The sequence below is a fragment of the Sporothrix schenckii genome, assembly GCF_000961545.1.
Source record: "Sporothrix schenckii 1099-18 chromosome Unknown Cont48, whole genome shotgun sequence".
Classification (NCBI taxonomy): domain Eukaryota; kingdom Fungi; phylum Ascomycota; class Sordariomycetes; order Ophiostomatales; family Ophiostomataceae; genus Sporothrix; species Sporothrix schenckii.
Window position 1 is genome coordinate 1,066,554 of NW_015971149.1, and position 22,881 is coordinate 1,089,434.

Here is a 22,881-nt window from a genome sequence, read left to right on the forward strand (position 1 = left end):
ATGGCACCCCCGCGGATCGAGCAGAAGGAGATCGAGACGTACTGGAATATCTTCTCGAACCGCACCAATGGCGGCAAGTTCTTGACGGGCGAGATGGCGGCGCCCGTGCTGAAGAACAGTGGCCTGCGCGACGGCCAGCTAGAGCGTGTGTGGGACCTGGCGGACGTTGACAACGACGGCAATCTGGACTTTGAAGAGTTTTGCGTCGCCATGCGGCTGATCTTTGACATTCTGAACGGGGTGAGTTAGAAAGGAGGCGTTGACGGAAGCACGTACACCCGGCGGAGAAGGAGGATGCTGTGTCTCGTCTTCTCGGTTGCTAACATGTCGTTTCCACCGTTGCCTTAGGAATACCCGGACGTTCCGAATGCGCTGCCCGACTGGTTGGTGCCCGAGTCCAAGGCGCATCTCGTACAGGCTGGCCGTGCGCTCACGGGAAAGGCAGCACAGTTCGAACAGGTGGCCGTGGACGACGACCCGGACTCGCCGAGCCTCAAGGACGGCTTCGACTGGTACATGAGCCCCGCCGACAAGGCCAAGTACGAGCAGATCTACCTGGAAAGCCGGGACATGCGCGGCGACGTGGCCTTTTCCTCCCTACAGGACCTCTACGACTCGCTCGACGTCCCCGATACCGACATCCGCTCCGCCTGGAACCTGGTGAACCCGGCCGCCGCTCCATCGATTGGCAAGGACGCCGCCCTTGCTTTCTTGCACATCCTCAACTACCGCCACGAGGGCTTCCGCATCCCGCGCACCGTCCCTGCCTCGCTGCGCGCCAGCTTCGAGCGCAACCAAATCGACTACCAGGTCGGCAACGCCAGTACGGCCGCCGCAAACTCACGCTGGGCAACGCGTGCCGACGACAGCACGGCGACGGGCCGCAAGGCCAAGTTTGGCGACCAGTACCTGACGCGGCTCGGCCGTAGCGGCTTCAAGGCAACTGGCACCGACTTCTCGACGGCACAAAAGACCGAAGACTGGGAGGAGGTGCGCCTTAAGAAGCAGCTGGCCGAGCTGGAGAGCCGTATCCAAGAGATCGAGGCGGGCGCAGCGCGGCGGTCTGGGTCCAAGGCGAGTGGCGGCAAGCGTGACACCAAGCCTGCGCTGATCAAGCGCGAGCTGGAGCAGCTGCTGGACTACAAGCGCCAGGAGCTGCGCGACCTCGAGGAGGGCACGGGCAAGGCCAAGGCCGGCAGCGGTCTGAAGGGTGTGACAGATGACCTGGCAACGGTGCGCGAGCAAGTAGAGAGCTTGGAATCACACCTGCGGCAGCGTGAGCAGGTCCTCGAGCAGCTGCGTCGCGACATTGACGATGCCAAGGCTGCGAGGTGAGATAGTGTGGCGGGATAAGGTGTGGCTTTTGGTGGTTATATTCCTGTTTTGAAAGAGCGAGACAAAATTTTTTTTTCATTAACTTTTTGGGTTCACGTCCCCTGTGTCCTTTACGTCTTGGCCTCCAATGTAAATATTACTTTAAAGAGGCGCCATCAACATGTCGAAAATCAAAACCTATTTTATTCACTTTACGAATATCAGTCCACCTAGCGACCCAACAAACTTGAAGGCCTCGAACCGCTCGCTGTTAGATGAACTAGTATAAGGCATAAACTAAGACAGTGAACCAAAAACAAACTCCGGGGTATTCCTCCTCATCCTTTCTCCCTACTATTCGAAACGACCCGTTCTGAAATCACTCCATTTTCTCGGCACTCCCACTACGCCGCGCTGCCGTCCCGGAAACCTGAAAGCATCTGCAGGCCCAGTGTGCGCGCCTTAATATACCGCACAGCCAGGGACGGTAGGCGCAACGAGCCAAGACGGCCCGTACCACGGTTGGGGCCGGCCGCCACAACCAAGACGTCGACAGGAAGCAGCTTCACAGCCTGTGGCGCCTTGCCCTTTAAAACAACGTCTACGTTCTTGGCCACGCCCTCGGCCTGTTTCATCGTGATGACAAACCCAGCACGCGGCTTGCTGACAATGTCGCCCACGGCCCAAACGTCCTTGCTGGCCACGCCCTTGACGTGGTAGAACTCGTCGACATCGACCGTCTTGCGATCAGTGAGGAGGGAGGCGTCGAGGTACTCGGTGTTGGGCGTCAGGCCCACGGCGGCCAGGTATAGATCGGCGACGAGTGGCTCCGAGGCGCCTACCACGGTCAGCTCGACGCGACCATCGGGCAGTGTGTGTGCTGCCGAAACGCCAGCGCCAGTGCGCACATCGACGTGCAACTTCTTCAGCTTGCTGAGGGCGGATCCGGCAATCGCGTCGCCACTCAGAATTTTGGCATCGGCCGATAGCAAGACAATTTCTTTGCCACCCTTGTCGGCCGGCTTGCCACCGAATGCATGGCCGAGCTCAGCAGCGACCTCGACGCCCGTGGCGCCGCCGCCAGCGATAACAATGCGCTTGGCGGCCTTGACCTTCTCCCGCGTGGTGTCGAGAAGGGCCGTGATGTCTTCATAGGTGCCGTCTGCCTTCCATGGCGTCGCAGGGACGGCTTCGTCAGCGGCGGCATCAGCACGCCTTTCCGGCTGGGTGTTCCGGGAGCCTGTGGCCAGGACAAGCTGGTCGTAGGAGATGGCCCGTTGCTCTGCGGTGCCAGGGATGGCAACCTTGACTGTCTTGGTGTTGGTATCGACAGACTCTGCCGAGCCAATGACAATCTCATAGCGCTCCTTGGAGTAGCGGGAGAGCGCATCTGCTAGAGATAGAAACAATTGCTTGTCCTCGACACTTCCCGGCACAATGGCGCGCACCGAGGCGAGGTTCCAGTAAAAGTGGCTGTTCTGTGCGCGTATTAATTTGTGTTTGGAGCTGGTAGCAAAAATAAGATACGACTGGGGCGCACCTTGGAAACTAGGATGACTTTCGCCTCCTTGTTATTTTTTAACAGGCTGTGGGCGATCTGAAGACCACCATATGCGCCGCCGAGAATCACGACTGTGGGAACCATTTTGGGGAAAATATTTGGCAAAGGGAAAGCCGGTGCAACGAGTAGGATGCTTGTTTTGGAAGCTGTGAAGGAGGAAAACCGTACAAATAGGAAAGAACAGAAAAGAAGCTTGGATAGGAAGGTGCAGGGTAATACAAAATACAAGTGTTTAAGGAAAGAAGCTACCTGGCTGTTCCTTCTGTCTAAAATAGAGACGGTGGGCTAACTGGGGGCGAGACTTCCTTTTATGGACTGCTCTAGATCAAAGGACTAGCTCGACCTGAAGCAATGTCGCGATCAACGTATAGGATTTGTATTTATTTGACAAAACGGTGTGTACCAGGCTTGAAGAGATGAGCTTGCGAGTCTGGGCGGGGCGAGCAATTTCAAAACGTCGGATCCAAGTCAGAACCAGAAAAAACTATGAAGACGGGAACGAAGGTCAGTCCACGCGGCGGGTATCGAGGCGGCCCGAGCAAAATAAGAAGAGAAAGACGATAGATACAATAAGCCAAGAAGTACACGTAAAAAAAGGAGGTTGTCATATTACTACGACAAACAGCTTTTTCCATTCCCAGTTACCTGGGAGGTCGGAGCGTGGTTGCTTGTTACACTGACGACTAACAACTCCTATCCTGGACGCGAAATTCAAAAGACATCGTTGCTCCGTTTCCGGACGAACTATGCGTACTCTCTGCTTACTTCTAACCTGGGTTATCTTTCGATAGTTATTTCGGTCGAATACTTGCACCACTTACTCTCCCGTACAGGACTTGTGTGTTTCGCTCACTTCTGCCCCTGGTTGTGCTCCGTGGCACAACTCTCCCGTGCGATGTCCGTGGCATTGCGTCTGTGGCATTGCGCCAGTGGCCATTTGGTGTATTATTCCTTATGTCTCTCTGCTTTGTAAAATGAGAAACCGGCAGTATGGCCAGACCTGGCTACGTTGATAATGAAAGCTACACTCACCTCGTCGTCTACCATTCGCTGGCCGCTCTCGCCTCGAGAGGATACAAAGGATAATAATCCGTATACTGTCACCGTATTGTTTTCTTGTGTAATTAATTCGTAAGGCGTACGACATAAAGAGAGGCTATCTAATACGGGGCATTAAACCATGCACCGTACGACATGGTGCATATACGTAATTATATTACGATAGACATTCGGCTTTTATTTCGGTGCCTGTGACCCGGTTCCTGGAGCCCAAATACTTTTTCTTTTCTTTTCTTTTCTTTTAATTTTTTTTTTTTGGGGAATTGAATATTAGCACGAGGAGATATTTTTTCTTAACACGACGCTATTAGCATCAATACAAATACTTAGACCCCCCGCATGTTTCTCTTGTTGCTTTTTCGTTTTGCAACCTCGGGGTTAGTATCGTCACGGACCTGAAATGATTTAACTTGTTCCGAAGGCGGCTTGATGGCACATTTTCTGTTGCAATAGGCAGCACCATTAAATCCTTGACCTACGATTTCGATCATCCTTGCAAGATGCGCGGAGTAAGCCACTAGATGATACCACAGAATCGGTGTCGGAGTTTCCAAAGACCGTCGATGGCAACGATGCGAAGATGCAAAACATGACAAGATGGCGACGATGCCAGATTGCAAAACCACTACCGTCCCGATGTCAAGAGACTTGTCGGTCCCGAGACGACAGCTTTGCTGTCCGCGTGTCGACCAATGGCGTTTGGGCCAGGCCCCCACTCTTTTAGGTCCAAGGGCAGCGACCGGCAATTGAGGCTCTGACCTGTTTTGGGGGCAGAAACCTTTGAACTTTGCTTTCCGCGTTGCGTGCCGATTCGCAGACCTGTTTGCAGAACGAAGCTTTGAATGGCATTGTTCATGCGCGACGGCCACGTTTGCTTGCTTGCCGAGCTCGCTAAGAACTGGGATGAAAGGGCGGGACGGGAGCACCTCATTTTGTGTAACTGCGATCCATTGTTCTTCCATCTGAATATTCCACACTCTCTGCCCCACGCATAAAGCACGTGCCATTGGGTCGGAAACCAGACGAAAGGATACGAAATTGTCAACGATGGAAAGAGCTATTCCGGGGGTCGAGAGCAACCAGCATTTGAGAAAGAGAGAATGACACGCAGGGAAAGAGCCATGCAGGGCGCCATGACAAGCCTCTACACTAGTCGGAAGGCGCGGTGTGCCTTCGTGTGGCTCTGAAGCTGGACACCTGCTGTGGCATGTGGACAGAAGGCAGCTGGAAGGAAGTGACCACTGCACGCGGTTTCCATGTGATATGCGCATGATCTAACACAAGCTTGGGCGGGGCAGAGAAAGTTTGCAGCACAGCTTCACGCTGTGATTGCTGGTGGCTCCATGCAGAGACGCACGTCGTTGGCTTGCCTTCCCTCGAACCCCGCCACGCCCCAACCAAGGAAGGTAAGCCCAACAAATCAGGGGTGAAGACTCCCGTCAGCTAAGAAACCGTTCCATCTTCTCTTCCCCCTCCTTACATTCTGACGTTTCTTCCATCTTCTCCTCTCTCGATCTCCATCGTTTCTCGACCGTGTTCCTTTGTCTTTATATTTCACACAGAAAGCAACGAACGGCCAATAAACAACCAACTGTCATCATGTCGGCTGCCGCTTTCGAACAGGCCACTCAGGACATCCTGAAGCTGACCAAACCGGTTGAGGATACCGTTCAGCTTCAGATTTATGGTGAGTACCGGTGTCTGAGAGCGCTGGTTACGAGATAGCCTGTTGTGATCACTTTCAAGAACACTGATTTGGCTGATGTTTCTTTTGATACAGCTCTTTACAAGATAGCCAGAAACGAGGATATCTCCAAATCCAAACCTGGCATGTTTGATATTAAGGTATGTGACGTTGTTTTCTACCTGACTCTTGCGATCTACGAATGACTGACCTATCCCAGGCCAAATATAAGAAGAATGCGTGGCAAGCTAGCCTCGACAGGGGAGTCACGCCAGAGCAAGCTCAGAAGGAATACACTGAGACGATTGAGAAGCTCAAGGTCACGCATGGTTATGATCCCAACAAGGTCCCCGAGAAGGTCCGCGCATAAATGGCACGACGCTCAGCTATGTGAACGGTTGGAAACTGCCAAGAAAACAAGAGAGTCGAATGGAACAAGGAAAATCGTGGGAATGCGCCTGAGATAATTTCTTGAAGCTGGGTTTAACAAAAGACAAATAGCACCAAAGCACCAGTTGTGTCAGTTTCTATGAAGCTTCTTAAATGTTTCTGTGAGAGTCCCAATGTGCTATGTCAGTCCTCCCAGCGAATGGCAGTGTTGCCCCTCCAATCCGGCTCGATGTGTGGTAAGCTGGTGACCCATGGAATTTCGTCTGCGCTGTAACGTTGAAGCGGCAAGCTATACGGGATACGTAGCGGCACATTTGGCAGGCCGTCAGCATCCTGAGCGCCCTCGGCAGAGATACTACTTCTGAAGGACGCTGCAGGTATTAAGGCTGAATCTTCTCGCACTTCGTGGCCTATTTGCTCTCCAGTCGATGGCGCATCGGGTTTGAAGTCATCGCGCCCAAACACCGGTTGCATCGTTGCGCCGGGAATCTCCGTTAAGAGTTCGGGCCATACAAGCACGCCGAGCTCGTACGATGCGATACGTATCTCACCCGCTGCCGAGCGAGCCTCGCCCCAGGCCTGCTTCGAGAGATTGGCAGATGTCAACAACGCCCAGTCAATATAAAAGCCGTCGTGGCAGTTGCTATAGCGCACATAGGTCTTCACATGTGGTGCTGCTCGCCGGCGTTTAGCGTCACCTGCGCATCTTTTGCCGTCGCCTGTTTCAGATGTGATCGCTTCGCCGTCCTCCGAATCGTTTGCCCAATGGCACATCATGGGGCGCATGTATGCAAGCTGTCTTTGTTGTTGTGGTGACTGAATTTTGGCATGGATCGAAGATCCCGAAACGTAGCCCTCGAGGGACCTCCTGATCTCGTCGGCAGTTGGAAACATGACACGAAATATTGGCTTTGGTGGTGGCCGCTCTTGGGGTTGTCGTAAAGAGCCGAAACTGATAGCTTGTCGTGAAGATTTCGGTGTGGACTTGCTGGTCGGTTTCCCGCTCGACAATGCTGGAAAAAAAGTCTTCTGCAGCCAGACGTCAGTGCCACCGAGAGTGGCAATGGATGACACCTGTATCACAATCTCATCTGGTGAGGATTGGCCTGGCATTACTTGCCGTGACCCCAGGGGGGCATTTTTCAGTGCTTGCTTCATAGCCAACCAACCCCATCGCGTGTGGGCAATGCTGTCTTCGTCTCCTGCCGTCAGGTTTTGTCTAACGGTTTCTTCCACCTCATCTTCTTCAGGAGAAGGTATATGATGTCGCCCCGGCACACTTCCGATGAGTACAGCACGGACGGCCGAAAAATCATATTTTTGCAGCGCCTCTACAAGGGGACTGCATACTGATCGTCTCTGATTGTAGGAACGAAGGTAATTTAGGAAGTCATACTTGAACCTAAGCCCAACACCGCTTTCTTCTTTATATTTGACTTCCGTGTTTCCGCTTGTCAACAGTGGAAGCAAAGGAGAACGCCACACCGCCTGTGTCATGTTACACCAGTCATGGGGGATCAAATTGGCTGTGTGAATGATGATTTGGGCCGTGTCATCGCTGCGGAGGAGCACCGCCATCTTTGTATGATGTGTCCCGAAAGGCTCTGGCATGAACGCAGTGTGTAGCGTAATAATGCCACCGTTTTGGCTGCTGTCTTTTGAATATTGCCGCGCTGCTTTCTCAAGCTGCTCACGACGCGGATCTTCGCGCTTCCAGAAACCGTGAACCACATGCACATTCAAACCTCGTTGTCGTGCGCCGTCGTCGAACGAACTCATCAGAAAGTCTAGGTCGTGCAGAAAGTTGAACTCCCAGCATTCAAAAACGCGTGGGTCGCCGAAGATGTCACGCACCGTAACTGTGTCGATGTTGGCTGATGCCGGCAAGTCGTGGATGGCCGTAAGGCGAAACGGACTTTTGAGCGTAGGCCGAGATGGTTTGGTGGTCTGCTCTTTGCCTTCATTGAATGCTGCCTCTGTTGCTGCACTGACAAGCATTCGCTCGCCCAATTCTCCTTGACCTCGTCGCCTCTTCCGTGGAGGGCTGACCGGCGTCGACATCGACTTGAGAACCAACGGCCCATTTTCGACGCCTTCTATTTCCCTCTTAGTATTCGAAGGGGAAGGGGACACGCGATACCGCTTGGAAGGCGTTTCCTCGCCCTCCATCCTCCAAGACCTGATGTCGGCCAATTTGGGTCACCTCAATCCCGGTCGTTATGTCGTATCCGCGTCGGCGAAGGATGGGTGTTATAAAGCTTGGGTAGGTGTTATTCGGGGTTGTGCTTGTCCCTTTGTAGAATTCCATTTTGTCTTTGTGTCAAGCCTTCCGATTGAATATGGCCCAAATTGAGGTCTGGCTTTCGGGGAAGTCGCGGTCCCCCGCTAGTACGACGAAGGCCTAGAACTGTTCCAATGATAGGGATGTTGCCTATGGCCCAATTTTGCGGAGTGCTGCAAGTATAAACTCAAATGAAACACGACTTATCATTGGTTGCTACACAGGACAGCCCCTCTTTCCCCCGTAAGATTGCGCTGGTTGTCCTCAACTCCTGAAATGGAAGGAATCAATGTGCAAATGGGGAAGAGTGACAGCCAACGCTTGGCAGATAATTTACCTATCAAAATACACGACGGCGTCCTTTGGCAGCTCACTAAAATCTAACGAAAGCCACTGAAAGTCAACCACCAAACGCCCTAAGACCACTTGTCAGCCATATCTCAAAACGGGCCTATGAGAAATTCAGGCTTATCTGCTCGCGTTTCCACCTCGATTCCAGCATTGCCTCTTTGGCTTCGTTTTCCTCTCAATTGAACCAGCCCTGCGACGCCCTCCTACCTCATACTTTCGCTCATTTTGGGCCTCCTTCGACGCTCATCTCCATCTCCTTCCTCTTCCTTCTCCGAGAAAGCGTGTGCCGGTGGGATTTCACGCCGTGTTTCCTTGCTGACAGATCCAACTCGGCCCCGAATCTCCTCTTCCCTATTCGCCGATCCTCAATACCTTTTCCGTCCTACCTCCCCTCGAAAGCCCGGAGGCCTTGTCTACAGTGAAGGCGAGATCGCCTCGTCTCTGCTGATACTTAACCATGCGGCTGTCATCGCTTCTGCCCTTGCTGGGCATGGCGGTGGTCACCGTCGCTGCCGACGATGCGAAGCCTGAAGCAAAGGCTGGAGCAAAGGCTGAAGCAAAATCTGACGATGTCGAGAAGCCGACGATTTTCGACGGTATTAAAGTGCCACCGCTGATCAACCTGACACCCAAGAACTTCGAAGAACAACTCAATTCGACGAAGTATCTTTACGTAAAGCATTATAGGTAAGTGGCACTTGGCACGGGTCTCCTTTTGTGTGTTGTGTATTGTTGTTCTGACAGCATTTAGTCCATACTGCCACCACTGCAAGAAGTTTGCCCCAGCGTTCCAAACGACATACGAGTACTACTACACCGAAAAGGTTGAAGGGAGAACGACAACGTCGGCTGAGCACTACGGCATCAAATTTGCACAGATCAACTGCGTTGCTTTCTTCGACTTGTGCTTCAAGAACGGCATCCAGTCTTACCCGACGACTATTCTCTACGGGGACCGCAAGAAGATTGTCGACATCAAGGGCGTAAAGAACGGCACCATCCTCAGTCACCATCTTGAACGCGCCCTAGACCGCGACTTCCCTGGCGAGCGGCCGGCGATTCTGTACCTGCCCGGCGAGGGCGACTCAGTCCACCCCCGCGGAAAAGAAGACGCCGGCGAGATTCTTGACAAAGCTGCAATCGCTGCGGCTGACAAAGCCAAGGCTGAGAAGGCCAAAGCGATCAAGGAGAAGGCCAAGGCTGCCGCCAAAGACAAAGAAGTGAAGAAAACAGACCCAACGACCACTGTGGAGAAACCCAAGGAGGCGTCTGCTGCTCCGGCGATTGTTGTTCCCACTCCTGAGGATGTCTCTGAGAAGACTCTCAAAGCTAAAGATATCGGTGGTATTCCAGCGGACAAAAAGAGTAGCAAGGGGTCCGGCGACCCCAAGAAGAAGACTACACCTCCTGTTCCGCTGTACCGTGGACCGCCTAAGCCAACGACTCCCCAGAACCCCAACGGCGCCTCCGTTCCACTGACAGCTGAGACTTTCCAAACGCTCGTGACGATGACTCAGGACACCTGGTTTATCAAGTTCTACGCCCCTTGGTGCCATCACTGCAAGGCCATGGCCGCGAACTGGGAGCAGCTGGCTAAGGAAATGCAGGGCAAGCTCAACATTGGCGAGGTGAACTGCGAAAAGGAGTCCCGCCTCTGCAAGGACGTGCGCGTCCATGCTTACCCGACGATTGTTTTGTTCCGCGGCGGCGAGCGTGTCGACTACGAAGGTCTGAGAGGCCTGGGCGACTTTGTGTCGTACGCTAACAAGGCACTGGATGCGGTTGCGGGCGTGCAAGATGTGAATGCTGCCAGCTTTGAGGCGCTGGAGGCCAAGGAGGAGGTCGTTTTTGTTTATTTTTACGACTTTGCCACCACCAGTGAGGACTTTATGGCGCTTGAACGTCTGCCTCTCAGCCTGATAGGCCACGCTAAGCTGGTCAAGACGAACGACCCGGCGCTGTATGACCGGTTCAAGATCACGACTTGGCCGCGCCTGCTTGTCTCCCGCGAGGGTCGGCCAACCTATTATCCACCACTGACGCCGCACGAGATGCGTGATACGCGTCGTGTTCTTGATTGGATGAAATCTGTGTGGCTGCCTATTGTGCCAGAGCTGACCGCATCGAATGCTCGCGAGATCATGGATGGCAAGCTGGTGGTGCTTGGCATTTTGAAGCGTGAGGACAAGGAGGCGTTCGCAATTGCAACGCGCGAGATGAAGAGTGCTGCCAGCGAGTGGATGGACAAGCAGATTCAACTTTTCCAACTTGAGCGACAAGAGTTGCGTGATGCGAAGCAGCTGCGCATCGAAGAGGCCGAGGATCGTAACGACCAGCGCGCCCTACGCGCGGCTAAGAGCATCCGCGTCAATATGGACCGCGCCGACAAGAAGGAGGTGACGTTCGCGTGGGTCGACGGCGCTTTCTGGCAGCGATGGGTGCGTACGACGTACGGTATCGACATTAAGGAGGGCGAGCGCGTCATTATCAATGACGAAGATAACCGCCGGTACTGGGACATCACATCGACTGGCAACCCCATTCTGCCATCTCGCACGTCCATCCTCGAGACACTCAACAAGATCACTCAGTCACCGCCTAAGATCAAGCCCAAGTTGACCATCTCAGCCATTGAGAAGCTGTTCTTCGACATTCGCATGACCTTTTCTGAGCACCCATACTTGTCCATTGGCTGTGTTCTGGGTATATCTCTGGGTGTTGCATCGTGGCTACGTGGGCGGATTCGGCGCAACGGTGGTAGTCTGGGCCACTTCCGCTTGGACGAGGTCAAGGATTACAAGTTACCCATGCTGAGCTCAGGCGTCAATCCTGCCGGTAAGAATGACTAAAGCGGCTGGAGAGAGGCTCCTTAGATGATGTATATGCAGTTGTACTTTTTGGCGTGGAGTGTTAACAATCTTTTAATCGTCCCTATGTTTGTCAATGCACTTTTTGCCTTCGCTTTTCTTTTTTGTTTTTCTTCACTGCCCTACATTTTTTTTAGTCACGGAGTCTGGCCTGCTTTGTTCTGCCGCATTTGTTTTCTCCCCCTATTTTACTTCTTGGTCTATTATATATAGTTTGAGGGTTTTCTGTAAGTTAGACATTCTTATTTGTTTTGTAATGCTCGCAATAAAATAAAGTATTTTTAATCTTGAGCCTCCCAAAAGTGACTCACGAATCTGGTTTATTGCATAATATGTCTTTAACCGAACAGTTCATAGACCATGATTGCGCTTGCCGAAAATCTCTCCTCAAAAGGGCAAGCAATATTGTCGTGTCTGCCGTTTCGTTTACGGCTACGGCAACGCAACATCTCACTCCGAGTGGTCGGGGGTTAACATTGACAACTGCAACTACAGAAACTGTTGACGTTTTCATGTTGTGGATGTACGCCGGGCATATTACGACAGCGCCAACAGCAGCAAGGCGCTTGGGTGCAATATCAAACGCGTTCCGAAGGACCCTGCCAATTGCCAAGTGTGGCCCTGCGCGGCCAGCTTCTACTGTTCATCATCACGGCAAAAATATTCTTTTTGAACAAGGCCTAGTTCGAAAGCACCCGAAGGTGGGATTTGATCATCGAAGCCCGTCCTCGCTGATTGCACCAAAGATGGCGTCTCTCTCTGCTGGTCTCCGCCATGACCAGGGAAAGAAGGATAAGGGCGGTGCTGGCTACCTAAACTTTGCAGCCATACCTCAGACATACGATGGTGCTTTGCGCCTTTTGTCACTACTGCCGACAAACCGTGATGTGACGGCCCTCTTTGAGACGCCTCCCAAGGGTGAAGATGGCGCTCCATTCGACTTCAACTCTCTTGCGGTCCCGGAGGTCGTCGCGTGGATGGCTCGTGCGGGCTACTCCGATATACCGAAGGATCTGGCGCCCTTGAAGTGTATCCACATTGCGGGAACCAAGGGGAAAGGATCTGTATCGGCCTTTACCACGGCCATTTTGGTGGAAGCGGCCAAAACTAACGGTTCCACTGTCGGCCGGGTCGGCACCTACCTTTCGCCTCATGTCGTCTCGGTCAGGGAGCGCATCTGGCTGGATGGCAAACCCATCAGCCGTGATCTGTTCACCAAGAACGTCTTTGACATGTGGGCACGGCTTAGCGAGGCAGCAGCAGCAGCTGATCCCTCTGATCCGGATCCTTACGGCGCACATACAAAGCCATTTTACTTCCGGTTCTTGACGCTGCTGGCATTCCACATTTTTCTACAGCAGGGGGTACGTTCGGCTGTCATTGAGTGCGGGATTGGGGGCGAGTACGACGCAACCAATATTTTACCTGCCACGTCCGTCACTACCGCTGTTGTTACGCGTCTTGGTATTGACCATGTTGCTATGCTAGGCCGCACTCTTGAAGAGATAGCGTGGCACAAGGCGGGTATTTTCAAAGAGGGAGTTACCGTTTTCACACTACAACAAGGCCCTGGCGATTACGAGCTGAGCGATAAAGCAATGCCGCCCGGAGAGAGCAAAAAGGACAGAGAAGCTGCTGTTGCTGTTCTCCATTCGAGAGCCGCAGAGAAAAATGTAAAGGACTTACACGAATTGCGCCCAGACGTCGTCGCTCAGTGGTCAGGGGTTCCGGGTGCTAGCCTGCCTGGAAAGTTCCAGAAGTTTAACATGGCCCTTGCAGTTGCTGCTGCCTGTCACCACCTGTGCAAAGTGGGCATTGCAGGCGACAAGGCGTTCGATTTAACTGCCGCTGTTTTCGACCCGTCCAACCTCCCGGAATATTACGTGTCTGCCTTGGCGAAGGTTACACTTCGTGGCCGTTGCGAAAGCATCATGGATACACAAAGAGGGTCTTGCTCAGTGCAGTACATCGTCGACGGCGCCCACACGGCTGACAGCTTGGGGGAGGTGGCGCGATTTTTTTCCGCCCGACAAAGCACCATCGACAGTGCCTCAACAAAAGGTGTGGTAGCTCCACGGTCAAAACGCATACTTCTCTTCAGTGTGCGTGATCGCAAACCGGGCGACCTTATACGAGCTCTTCTGTCAGGTGCCAACGACGGAGGTAAAGCAACAAGTACTACCTTTTTCGACGACGCATTTTTTGTGTTTCCACCAGAGGCTGAGGCAGCGCGCGCAGAAGCTCTCGTTGCAATGCAGGCCGTCAGTCCAGACACGGTTTGCCAGGCCGTCGACACTGTTGCAGCTGCGATTGGTCAGATTCGTGCTCTTGCCGCTGAGCCTGTGGATTGTTTTGTTGGCGCTTATGCAGATGCTACAGCCATCCCATCACAATCGTGCCATGTCCTGGCTACGGGAAGTTTTGTGCTGGCGCGCGAAGTGCTCCAGGAGTTGGATGCCGAATTTGAAGAATAGGTTGATCTTGGCTTGAGTTCTCAGGAGGTTGTCCACGATTGAACCCGATGGGTTGATCGTGCCATTGATGTGCCTGGTCCGCTCCCCAAAAGGCCCGCTTCCCAAAAGGCCCGCTTAAAGCTGGTTCGGCCCGCGAACCAACGGGCGCCATTTCAAACCAACCCCACGAAGCGGAGGATGTTCTTCTTAGCCGCCCGCGTTCTCAAGAGGATGACCTCCTGCTGAATCAATGATTCTGTTATGAAAAATGACAACCAATGGAAAATTGCAGCTGTTAATTTCGTTTCCTGCCTGATCCAGAATGCGGCTGTGCGGCGTATTGCGCCCAAAATTGAAGGATGCTTGAAAAGGCACCAGTCCGCCCATGTCCTGTTACTTTTGGTTACTTTTGGGCACGGTACTTTACTCCGAATTTGCAACGTCTTGAGCGACACCATTTCATTTCTTCGGAATAACATATCTTCAACAATCTTGTGCCCTCATCCTTGCTGGCAGTGGCTCATTTTAAATGGAGGCGCTTGCTGTATTTGGGATTGCTTGCAATGTCATACAGGTCATTGATTTCACACGAGAAACTATTGCTATATGCAAAGAAATCTACAACTCTGGAGTATACTTCGACCGCGATGGCTACGTTGACAAAGTTGCTCACAAATATGAGGGGCTTTGTTACGAACTGCAACTGAAACTTAAGGATGAAGGCGACGATTTTGATCCCCATGCGAGGGAGCTACTTGATATCGCCCGAGACTGCCTTCGTGCCTCAAATAAGTTGAAAATTGCAGCCGGAAAACTGTCACATTCAGCAAAGGGTAACGCTTTGCGCTCCTTGTTTTCTGGGGTTTCCGCCAAATGGAAAGAGGGACGTCTGACGAAACTGGAGGCCGATATCAACAAACACCAGGCTCGAATGGAGTCTCATCTATTGATGAAAGTATGGTAAGCTTTGGTATCTTAACCATTTTCTTACTCTTGAAAGCTAGCCTTTGCGACTCTGAACCATTTCTGACTCCAATTGTCTTGTGCAGCAAAACCACCGATGCGATCGCAATCCAGCAGAACGCCAAGTTTTATGCCCTTGAGAGCACGCTACGGATATTTATCGCAAACATCGCCCAAGGACAGAAATCTATCGAACACCTCATCGAAGCACAGAAATCAGCCATCAATGTGCACATTTCCGAGGAAGTTGCAGCTCAGACTAATGCGATCAAAGAACACATCACAAGAGAATTCGAGACCAACAAACCTAGGACGTATGACGCTATCGACGATGCACAGCAAGCCTACGAGAAGCTCATGAAGAGCCTTCGATGCGACGGACTAAACGATCGAAAGAGTCAAGTCGTGCTCTCTCACACCGGAACGTTCGAATGGATTTACGACTCTAATAAGTGGACATCTCGACCTGGCACTTCCAATGACAAATTTACGAACGGAACCACGGAAAACGGACATGAACAACACATTGACGACCACTCAAGTCATACGTGTGGCCCAGCGTCCTCGGCGCGCTTTTCTTGTTTTCCTTGCTGGCTCGTTGGGGTTCCTGGTAGTCCATACTGGCTTTGCGGGAAGGCTGGCTCGGGGAAAAGCACACTGGTCAAATTTCTTATGAGCCATAAGAACACAATACGGCTGCTGGAGAAAGCCCACGGTCCCACCTTGATCGTAGCACACTTTTTCTGGCTTTCTGGAAGCCCAATTCAACGCAGTCTAAGAGGCGTCGCGCTGTCTCTGCTCAGCCAGCTTCTGAGCCAGATCGAAATTGAGAATGAGCAAGAGGAGGTGGTGATGGAACCAACTAGACGACGTTGGACCCAAGAAGCTGTTGGCGCCATTCTTCGGGCCGTGCCGAGCGCTTCCCGGAAAGTTTCTGCACAAGACTGGTCCTACGAGGAACTGTGCGGTGCTACTGAGGCCCTGCTGGAAGCATCTCCTTCCACAGTGTGCATATTTCTCGATGGATTAGATGAGGCTGACATGGACGTTCAATCGGCTAGTCCCAAGCCTGTGTTATCGTTCGTCGACAAGCTCTGCCGCTTGCCCCGTGTCAAAGTATGCATCTCGAGCCGACCGGAGCCTGCCTTTCATTCCAAATACTACAAAGATCCGCAGCTTTTGGTACAGAACCTTACCCGTGACGACATAATGGCATACGTCGTGGACAATTTTGAATCACAATTACCACCAAGCTGGAATGAAGACGATCATAACAAATCGATGGTGCAAGATCTGGCAGCCAAAGTTTGTGAATACTCCGATGGCGTGTTTCTCTGGGTCCGTCTTGTCATGCGGAGTCTCCTCCAAGGACTTGTCAATGGCGACACACTCACCCAGTTGCACGAGCGATTAGAACTGCTGCCACGCGATATCAACAAACTTTATCAAAATATGTGGGATCGCCTAGATGAAGGAGACCAGCAGATCTACCAACGAGAGGCCGCACTTTACATCAACATGGCACTTGACAGACTCCAAATTAGTTCGTACATACCTCTGGGCGACGCGAAGGCAGAGCCTCCTTTAAGCGACATCCAACTATATGCTGCCAATCATCTGGGCGAAGTACAGAGTCTTTTTGCAAATCCTAGCAGGCACTCAATACAAACGATACAGTCACAAAGCGCCAAGTTCGGCAAACGTATCGAGACACTGACGGCCGGATTATTGGAAGTCGCAACCGTTGCTTCGTCATCTCTCAAAATTGGACAGATTGGTTTCATCCATCGCTCTGCCAAAGAATTCTTTGTTAATACAGTTGAGGGGCAGCGCCTCTTAGCAGCAGACACGACTACTAAGGCGTGGCGGCTCGATGGTATTCTACGAGGCATTTTATGTCGAAAGTGGATTGACTGGTTTGAAAAAGAATCATCGATTTCATTGAAGAGCCCGCTTCAGTTCAAGGTAATCTATGATTTCATGTGGGCTGTTGTTGGTGCCTTCCACAACGGATATGTGGACCGACAGCAGCAGCTGTCTCTCATACATCTGTGTGAACGGGCATTTTTTGCGAGTAACCAACTCACAGGGCGCCGTATTAAAGCTGTTGAATGGAAACACCCCGACGAAAACTTCTTAGGGCCGCTGATCGAAACACATGACTTTACTGATTTCATTATTAGACTTGGAGACCCGGAACTCCTTGTGTCATGTCTCGGGGCCGATCTTGATGACACGGAGCGCCTTATGCGGGTTGCTGACAGCAATTTGTCTCAAGAGAAATGGCCGATGGTATACTCGCAAGACTACAAAGCGTTTATATTGTACAATTTGCTAAGGAACCACTACTTAGCAAGAGGCGGCGGTTCCTTTATGCGAAACTACGAGTCAATCTTCTGGATGCTGGACCAGGGAGTTTTCGAAAACTGGCCACAGGGAAAGGCGGTCGCTGGTAACGTCGCAGGTCTTGCCGGAATGTCTGTTTTGGCTCTTTTGGGGCATTGCAAGTACGAGTTTGAACTGCAGTTCCTCATGGTTTTACAGCGATGTCTGTTGTTGGAAAATGCCTGGACCGAAAATCCAGTATTCACGATAGAGGAGTCGCTGCCGCGCACTGGCGCTTGCACTATCCTCGAAAATCCATTATTTGGGAACATAAGTCCCTTTGGGGAGGATACGCCTTCTTATCGCTTGCTATGCCAGGTATCGATGCCCTTTGCGGTGTTGGCTGGTCTTGAATCGATTTGTACCGATGGCAAGGAGATACAGCAGAGAGTGAGAGAATTGAGAGATGAGGTCTGGCGTCGGTATCCAGAAGGACCGCCCCCAGCAAAAATATTTATGTTGACATGGCACGATCACGACGACAAACGGGACTGCCCGCCTCTCGACGTTTCGGAGATGAGCTGGTCATCACTGTCTCTTGCTCAATTTAATGCACTCAGGAAACCTGGCAAGGTGGGACCCTTGGAGAACGACGTGTTTGCAGCAAACACAGAAACATGCAAATCATGGACATCACTAGAAGGAATGCTTGAAGAGATCAAGAGAAGGATGATGGCATGAAGGGGTTGTTGCTTCGCTGATAAGACCATAGTGTCATGAAAAGAAAACAGATAGTATAATACAAAATCCCAATTCTAATTTAAACATTCACAAATATTATGACATCTCCTCGGATGCCTGGGGTATTGGCATTTGTGTCGAGGCAATCCAGTTTTCCATGGCAGCTTGCCCCCCGGGTTTTGTAGGTTCCAGGCTAGTCGACGAATTTCCTGGTCGACTGCCACCGACCGAGGTTGGAAGAACAGTCTGCGCACCTCGGCCACGAGGCGGACCACGTCGCTTTACCACGAGGCACAAGACGCGGCCGTAAATGGCAAAACCTTCGTAGATGACGTCCATAGCTAGCTTCTTCTTCTTGCGGCTCGCCTCGTCTTCATTGTCTGCATCCACAGGGACGACCCGCGAGCGTTTTGACGGAGGTTCTTCGTGGTCATCATCGTTCTCGTTGTGGCTCATGAATAGTGAGTCGTTGTCACTTTCGACCCCCTCACGATTGTCAGCGCCGTCTTCATCGTCACCACTGTCCCTGACCTGTACAGGGTCTTGTCTTTGGCGTTTGGACCGCCGTGTCGTAGCATCTGCAGTATCAACACCCCCCTCTTTGTCCTCTTGGATATCAGGAATATCCTGCAGGGCAAACGGGACTTCGTCGTCGCTGTCTTCCAGAAGCAGATTTGGCGGGACTTCCCTGTCAGGCTGTTGCCTTGTGCCTCCCACACTTGCTGCCGTCAAGACAACATCTTCGTCTCCATCGCCGTTCTCGACGTTTCCATCTTGGTCGAGCTCGACCCGCAGGTCGCCATTGCCACCGTCCTCTACATCAATGGGCGCGTCGCTCGTCCCACCGGTGAGCTTGGACGAGTTAGAAACCAGCCGCGTTTGGGTTTTGTCGCGTGCGCGTCGATGCTTGAACAGCAACGAATGCCGTGTATTTGTTTCTGTAAGAAATAAAGACACCTCAAAGTCCTCTGCACAACACAAGATTAGTTCATTAGCCATAGCGTCACGGTGTGGATGTTTGACAGTTACCGTCCGCCATTGCATACCTTCGACAAGCACGTCACGAATCGCACCCTTCTTCTTTGTGCCCTTTTTCTTTGCCCGTTCCCTTTCTTCCATTAATTTCGGAAGTACCAAGGGCCGCACGCTCTCAATGACACGGGGCAGCACTGGATCGCGGGGGTGCAGCAGCCAAGACTGCACGAGGGCCGGGTTGTCGACGTAGATGCGGCACTCGAGCACCGAGTATTTGCTGATGCGGAGATATCTTCGAACAGGCACCATTGTACGACGTGAAATTGACCGTCGTTCGCGATGTCGATGTTTGGGCTGTGGGTTAATAGAGGTCAGTTTGGGAAGTCGCGATTCTGGAGGTGTTACCTGCCGTCTGGCGCAAGGCTGCAGTTGTGGACTATGACGATGCTGAAGTCGTTAGTGGGTCCCCTGAAATGTGGAGAAATCTCCATCCCGCAGTCGGTTTCGGACCCACTTTAAAATTCAATTGGGGCATCAAACGCTAAAGTCCAAAATCAACATCGAGAAACATCTCCACCACCACTTCGATGCCATTGCTTCCGCACATACCCTCCTCGGTTGCTTAGGGCGGTGTGCTGTTGTACGCACATTGTATGGGCTGCGGAAACAATGTCAAAATCATGGGCATCGACGCTGAGGCTGCCCAAATCGACATTCCCGTGAGTACGCTATTTCATCTGATCTCCGACCTACTCCATTTTATCGTCGTCTGACTCGTGTGATTTCCCCATCCTAGGCCCCGGCCGCTGGCTGAACACCGACCGCTGTACCTCCAACGAAGCACCGACGAGCTGTACAAATGGCAGCAAGCGAACCGCCCCGACAATGACCCCTTTGTAGTCCACGATGGCCCGCCTTATGCCAACGGCAAGCTGCACGTCGGCCATGCCCTCAATAAGATTCTCAAAGACATGAGCTTGCGCGTCAAGATACAGCAAGGCCGACGTGTGCACTACAGGCCAGGGTGGGACTGCCACGGGCTCCCCATCGAACTCAAAGCCCTCGCAACTGCGTCGGAGTCCTCGTCCTCTTCGACAGCTGAACTCACACCGGTTGCTATCCGAAAAATTGCGCGCGATCTCGCCTCACGCACAATTGTCGACCAGATGAAGGAGTTCCGGAGCTTTGGTGTCATGGCCGACTGGGACAACCGATGGACCACAATGGATCCAGAGTACGAAGTGCGCCAACTGCAGCTTTTCCAGACGTTGGTGCACAAGGGCCTCATCTACCGCAAGTACAAGCCCGTGTACTGGTCTCCGTCGTCCCATACCGCCCTTGCCGAGGCCGAGCTCGAGTACAACGACCGTCACGTATCCACGGCCGCCTACGTCAAGTTTCCCATCCTGCCAGGTGCTGCCGTCCCAGGCTACGATGGGAGCCGGCCGCTGTCGGCCGTAATCTGGACAACGACGCCCTGGACGCTCCCTGCGAACGAGGCCATCGCTGTCCACCGGGATTTTGAGTACGTTCTTGTACAGCTTGGGGATGAGTTCCTTCTTGTGGCGGACTCGTGTTTGGAGTCCTTTACGGCTGCGTGTTGCCCCGAAGGCACGCCTCAACCCAAAGTGATTGTGCGGTCGATTCGAGGCTCCGATTTGACCCAGCTGCAATATACCAATCCGCTACGCGGCAAGAGTGCCAAACCTCAACCGATTATCCATGCAGACTTTGTCTCGGCTGGATCTGGTTCCGGCCTGGTGCACACTGCGCCCGGCCACGGCTTTGACGACTATGTGGTGTGTATGCGACTGGGTCTGCCTATCCCGGCACCCGTAGACGGAGAGGGCCGCTTCACATCCGAGGCATACCCGGATGACCCCTCCCGTCTCGAAGGCTTGTCCGTCCAGGGCGAAGGCAATAAGGCCGTCCTTGCAATCCTAGGCGATGCCGTCATCACTATGCACCAATACCGCCACAAGTACCCGTATGACTGGCGGACCAAGAAGCCCATAATCATCCGGGCCACGGCGCAGTGGTTTGCGGACGTGGACCTGATCAAGGATCCGGCGGTGGCGAGCTTGAAAAACGTCCAGTTCATCCCTGAAACGGGCCGCAGTCGGCTTGAGAGTTTTGTCAAGGGCCGCAGCGAGTGGTGCATTTCCCGGCAGCGGGCCTGGGGTGTGCCCATTCCTGCACTGTACGGCGACGACGACAGCGTTGTCCTCACAGAGGAGACGGTGAAGCACATTTTGGCCGTAGTCAAAGAGCGCGGCACCGATACGTGGTGGTCCGACGCAGCCGACGAGGCGGCCTGGATTCCCGAGGCGTTGCGCAAAGCCAACCCGGGCGTTGCATACCGTCGCGGCAGCGACACTATGGACGTGTGGTTTGACAGCGGCAGCAGCTGGACCCAGGCTGCCAACGATGCGCAGGCGGATGTCTACCTCGAGGGATCCGACCAGCACCGTGGCTGGTTCCAGTCGAGTTTGTTGACGCGTGTGGCAGGACTGAGTAGTGCGGCCACCTCATCGTCCTCGGCTGCGAGTCCTGCGACGCTGTCTCCTTTCAAAACGCTCGTCACGCACGGCTTTATGCTCGATGGCGCGGGCAAGAAAATGTCCAAGTCGCTGGGCAACATTGTAACCGGCGCCGAGGTCATGGAGGGTACGCTCTTGCCGCCCATCAAGGAGAAGAAGAAGAAGGGCCGCGGCAAAGCCAAGGCAGCGGACGGTGCCTCCCCTTCCACCAACACAAACGCAAAGTCGAACCCGGGCAGCGCGACTGTTGTAAAGTACGACGCCCTCGGGCCCGACGCTTTGCGGCTGTGGGTTGCGGGCAGTGACTACACTGGCGATGTTGTCATGAGCGAGATGGTGCTTCAGGCTACGCACACGGCGCTCATCAAGTACCGCGTCACCCTGAAGATGTTGCTCGGTTCCATGCACGAGTCGGCTCGGACGACGCCGCTAACGACGGTCGACCACATTGCACTGCTGCAACTGAAAGACACGATGAAGGAGGTGGCTGCCGCCTACGACCGCTTCGAGTTTTACCGCGGCTTGGCCAGCCTCAACCGCTGGCTGACCAACGACTTGTCTTCGTTCTACCTCGAGGCCGCCAAGGACCGGCTGTACTGTGCCGACGGCGGCGGCGTCCTGGAGCCCATTTTTGTTGGTCTCACGCGGATGCTGGCACCGGTGGTGCCGATGCTTGTCGAGGAAGCCTGGGACCACGCCCCGGCCTGGTTGAAAGAGTACGTCGCGGCTCTCATTCTGTCTTGTTTGTTGGGACAATATACTGATACACCCCCCTTTAGGTCAACTGAACACCCTCTTCGGCAGCTGTACAGCGATTCTCTGGTCGGTGAAGACCGACTGCCGCGTGACACGAGTCCACTCCGGGCGGCGATCCCCGTCATCTTCTCTGCACACGCCGCGGTGAAGACGGCGCTCGAGAACGCGCGCAACGATCGAGTGTTGGGCTCGCCTTTGCAGTGCTCTGTTGTGCTTCGGGTTCCGGACGATAGCACCGCGCTGCCGTTGCTGCAAGACCACGCCGCCGAGCTCGATAGCATGTTTGTTGTCTCGTCTGTATCTGTGGTTGCCGCCGAGAGCGAGCCAGCTACTGAGGAAGTGAGCCCGGTATGGAAGTACACAGCACCCTTTGATGTCCAAGGCGGTGGGTCGGCCACGGCTGTGGTCCTGCCGCCCCAGAACGCCAAGTGTCCACGATGCTGGCGGTATGTTGCTGAGGACAAGGACCACTTGTGTAGACGCTGCGAAGATGCTGTGCAGCAATAGTTGTGGACGACAGGATAAGGATCGGCGAGCATGGCTGGAGCTGGGTATATTTGTAATGTATAAAAGCGATCCTAACGTAGACGATAAAAAGACGAACCACAATAAACAAACGAT

General features: G+C 53.2%; 9 protein-coding genes across 9 annotated transcripts; 6 read left to right on the top strand and 3 right to left on the bottom strand.

Moving 5' to 3' along the window:
* SPSK_01156 (actin cytoskeleton-regulatory complex protein) lies at nucleotides 1-1,335 on the top strand (the record flags this gene model as incomplete). The annotated part of the gene is made up of 2 exons (XM_016728087.1): nucleotides 1-240; nucleotides 349-1,335. The coding sequence occupies 2 exons, from the start codon at nucleotides 1-3 to the stop codon at nucleotides 1,333-1,335; spliced, it is 1,227 nt and encodes a 408-aa protein (XP_016584202.1).
* Nucleotides 1,336-1,718: 383 nt separating this feature from the next.
* On the bottom strand, nucleotides 1,719-2,959 carry SPSK_01171 (uncharacterized protein; the record flags this gene model as incomplete). The annotated part of the gene is made up of 2 exons (XM_016728102.1): nucleotides 1,719-2,792; nucleotides 2,855-2,959. The coding sequence occupies 2 exons, from the start codon at nucleotides 2,957-2,959 to the stop codon at nucleotides 1,719-1,721; spliced, it is 1,179 nt and encodes a 392-aa protein (XP_016584203.1).
* A 2,574-nt stretch (nucleotides 2,960-5,533) lies between these two features.
* SPSK_01289 (diazepam-binding protein inhibitor (GABA receptor modulator, acyl-CoA-binding protein)) lies at nucleotides 5,534-5,988 on the top strand (the record flags this gene model as incomplete). Its single annotated transcript, XM_016728219.1, has 3 exons — nucleotides 5,534-5,621; nucleotides 5,715-5,779; nucleotides 5,839-5,988. The coding sequence occupies 3 exons, from the start codon at nucleotides 5,534-5,536 to the stop codon at nucleotides 5,986-5,988; spliced, it is 303 nt and encodes a 100-aa protein (XP_016584204.1).
* A 203-nt stretch (nucleotides 5,989-6,191) lies between these two features.
* SPSK_01080 (tyrosyl-DNA phosphodiesterase 1) lies at nucleotides 6,192-8,177 on the bottom strand (the record flags this gene model as incomplete). Its single annotated transcript, XM_016728011.1, has 1 exon — nucleotides 6,192-8,177. One exon carries the CDS (start codon nucleotides 8,175-8,177, stop codon nucleotides 6,192-6,194), a length of 1,986 nt encoding a protein of 661 aa, XP_016584205.1.
* Nucleotides 8,178-9,097: 920 nt separating this feature from the next.
* SPSK_01038 (protein disulfide-isomerase) lies at nucleotides 9,098-11,489 on the top strand (the record flags this gene model as incomplete). Its single annotated transcript, XM_016727969.1, has 2 exons — nucleotides 9,098-9,327; nucleotides 9,392-11,489. 2 exons carry the CDS (start codon nucleotides 9,098-9,100, stop codon nucleotides 11,487-11,489), a joined length of 2,328 nt encoding a protein of 775 aa, XP_016584206.1.
* A 350-nt stretch (nucleotides 11,490-11,839) lies between these two features.
* SPSK_01059 (folylpolyglutamate synthase) lies at nucleotides 11,840-13,981 on the top strand (the record flags this gene model as incomplete). Its single annotated transcript, XM_016727990.1, has 1 exon — nucleotides 11,840-13,981. One exon carries the CDS (start codon nucleotides 11,840-11,842, stop codon nucleotides 13,979-13,981), a length of 2,142 nt encoding a protein of 713 aa, XP_016584207.1.
* A 508-nt stretch (nucleotides 13,982-14,489) lies between these two features.
* On the top strand, nucleotides 14,490-17,989 carry SPSK_00991 (uncharacterized protein; the record flags this gene model as incomplete). The annotated part of the gene is made up of 2 exons (XM_016727923.1): nucleotides 14,490-14,915; nucleotides 15,038-17,989. The coding sequence occupies 2 exons, from the start codon at nucleotides 14,490-14,492 to the stop codon at nucleotides 17,987-17,989; spliced, it is 3,378 nt and encodes a 1,125-aa protein (XP_016584208.1).
* A 96-nt stretch (nucleotides 17,990-18,085) lies between these two features.
* On the bottom strand, nucleotides 18,086-19,273 carry SPSK_01185 (uncharacterized protein; the record flags this gene model as incomplete). The annotated part of the gene is made up of 2 exons (XM_016728116.1): nucleotides 18,086-18,927; nucleotides 19,036-19,273. 2 exons carry the CDS (start codon nucleotides 19,271-19,273, stop codon nucleotides 18,086-18,088), a joined length of 1,080 nt encoding a protein of 359 aa, XP_016584209.1.
* Nucleotides 19,274-19,633: 360 nt separating this feature from the next.
* Nucleotides 19,634-22,767, top strand: SPSK_01003 (isoleucyl-tRNA synthetase; the record flags this gene model as incomplete). The annotated part of the gene is made up of 2 exons (XM_016727935.1): nucleotides 19,634-19,683; nucleotides 19,761-22,767. The coding sequence occupies 2 exons, from the start codon at nucleotides 19,634-19,636 to the stop codon at nucleotides 22,765-22,767; spliced, it is 3,057 nt and encodes a 1,018-aa protein (XP_016584210.1).
* Nucleotides 22,768-22,881: the final 114 nt, after the last annotated feature.